Source organism: Gavialis gangeticus, unplaced genomic scaffold (assembly GCF_001723915.1).
Source record: "Gavialis gangeticus isolate Ggan-Ray unplaced genomic scaffold, GavGan_comp1, whole genome shotgun sequence".
Classification (NCBI taxonomy): Eukaryota; Metazoa; Chordata; order Crocodylia; family Gavialidae; genus Gavialis; species Gavialis gangeticus.
In genome coordinates this window covers 1,373,295-1,375,058 of record NW_017729032.1, presented here as the reverse complement: position 1 = coordinate 1,375,058, position 1,764 = coordinate 1,373,295, and the positions used below count along the sequence as shown (strand labels likewise).

Here is a 1,764-nt window from a genome sequence, read left to right as displayed (position 1 = left end):
CGGCGGGCGGAGGGACAGGTGCTGGCGCAGGTGGCCAGGAAGGCCTGGCGGAAGCGGCGGTTCATGAAGCAGTAGATGAGCGGGTTGGTGCAGGCCGAGGCGTAGGACAGCAGGTGGATGAAGGAAATGGGGGTGCCAGCCAGGGCGCGCTGCGCGGCGGCCGGGGCAAAGGCGCGCCACGTGTTGGCGGTGAAGACGGGCAGCCAGCACAGGAAGAAGAGCACCACGATCACCACCAGCATCCGGATCACGCGTCGCTTGGCCCCCAGCTGCGCCTCTGACCGGCTGCTGCGCGCCCGCTCCAGCCCCGCGCCGCTCAGCGCGCTCAGCTCCAGCGCGCTGCCCCCCCGCGTCAGCTGCACGTAGCACCCGTCGCCTTCCTCGCTGCCCGCCTCCCCGCTGCTCCGGCCACCTGCAACACCGCGTGGACGGGTCACGGTCACCGTCGTGGGTGCTGGGCACCCAGGAGGACCTGGGCCCGGCAGCGCAGAGCAGGGGAGCAGAGCCCAGCCCAGCCCCACACTCACCGCCAGCCTCCCTCTTCATGTCCATCTCGAAGCGGATGCCGTGGTAGAGCTCACGCGAGATGAGCCCATAGGCCACGGCCATCACCACGCCGGGGATGAAGAACAGGACCAGCAGCAGCACCAGGTACCTGGGCAATGTAGTGCCGCCGGTCAGCGGGGCCGCTGCGCCCCTGCCCCACAGCCCAGCACGGCACAGCACTCACCAGGCCTTCCTGAAGTGTTGGCTGGGCCAGGAGTGGAGGCACTGGTAGACCGGGGGCCGCGGGGGCTGGGCCAGCGGCACCGTGGTGCTGAACACGGCGTAGGGCAGCATGAGCAGGGCTGAGAGCAGCCAGGTGCTGGCGATGACGCGGGCGGCATGGGAGCGCGTCTGCCAGGCCCGTGACTGCAGCGGGTTGCAGATGGCGCTGTAGCGCTCCAGTGCGATAGCCACCAGGCTGAAGGTGGAGACGCTCACCGACACGCCTGTGCCGGGGCGACCGTGAGCGCCAGGGCCGCCAGCAGCGCCCACCCACGCCGCCGGCTTCCCCAGCCGTGCCCTCGGCCTGCCCCGTGACGAGAGTTTCCCCCAGCAGTGCCCCCAGCCTGCTCACCGCTGTGACCTTCCGCCAGCAGTGCCCTCCTCCACCCCATGCCACAAACTTCCCCCAGCAGTGCCCCCGGCCGGGCAGGCACTCACCCATGAGGTAGGCCATGAGCTTGCAGACGACGTCGCCGAAGACGAAGGTGCCCATGAGGTTGGGGACGAGGCTGAAGGGCATGCAGCACAGCGCCAGCAGCAGGTCACTCAGCGCCAGCGAAAGCAGGAAGGCGTTGGTGACCGTGCGGAGGCGCCGGTTCAGGGCCAGCACGGCCACCACCAGCGCGTTGCCCAGCACGCTCAGCGCGAAGATCAGCCCGTAGAGCAGCACCCGCACCATCACCTCCAGCTCTGCGCCGCAGTGGGGGGAGGTTAGCGCCGCCCGGGTCCTCGCCCAGCCCGGGGAGGGGAGGGGGACTGGCAGCCCGGAGCCAGGTGCCCGCCCTGTGCTTCCCGCCTGCGCAGCGGCCTGGGGGCCGGGAGGCGCGGGGGGCAGCCAGGCCGGAGCAGAGGGGCGCGGGGACGGAGAGACCTGGGGGCCGTGCTCGCTGCCTGCCCCCGACGGCACGGACTCCCACCCCGGGCCTGGGGACGCCCCGGGAACCCCCGGCCCGGGCGTCCTGCCCGCGGCTCGCGGCGGGGCGCCGGCGCTGCTCG

General features: G+C 72.1%; 1 protein-coding gene across 1 annotated transcript in view; it reads right to left on the bottom strand.

Moving 5' to 3' along the window:
* The window catches only part of CCKBR (cholecystokinin B receptor), a 2,875-nt gene that overhangs the window by 393 nt on the left and 718 nt on the right, over window positions 1-1,764 (bottom strand). Inside the window, exons 2-5 of the mRNA XM_019523753.1 lie at window positions 1,207-1,659; window positions 731-992; window positions 528-655; window positions 5-412 (exon numbers count right to left, since the gene is read on the bottom strand). Of these exons, the coding sequence (XP_019379298.1) occupies window positions 5-412; window positions 528-655; window positions 731-992; window positions 1,207-1,659 (1,251 nt within the window). The remainder of the gene's footprint in view (window positions 1-4; window positions 413-527; window positions 656-730; window positions 993-1,206; window positions 1,660-1,764) is intronic.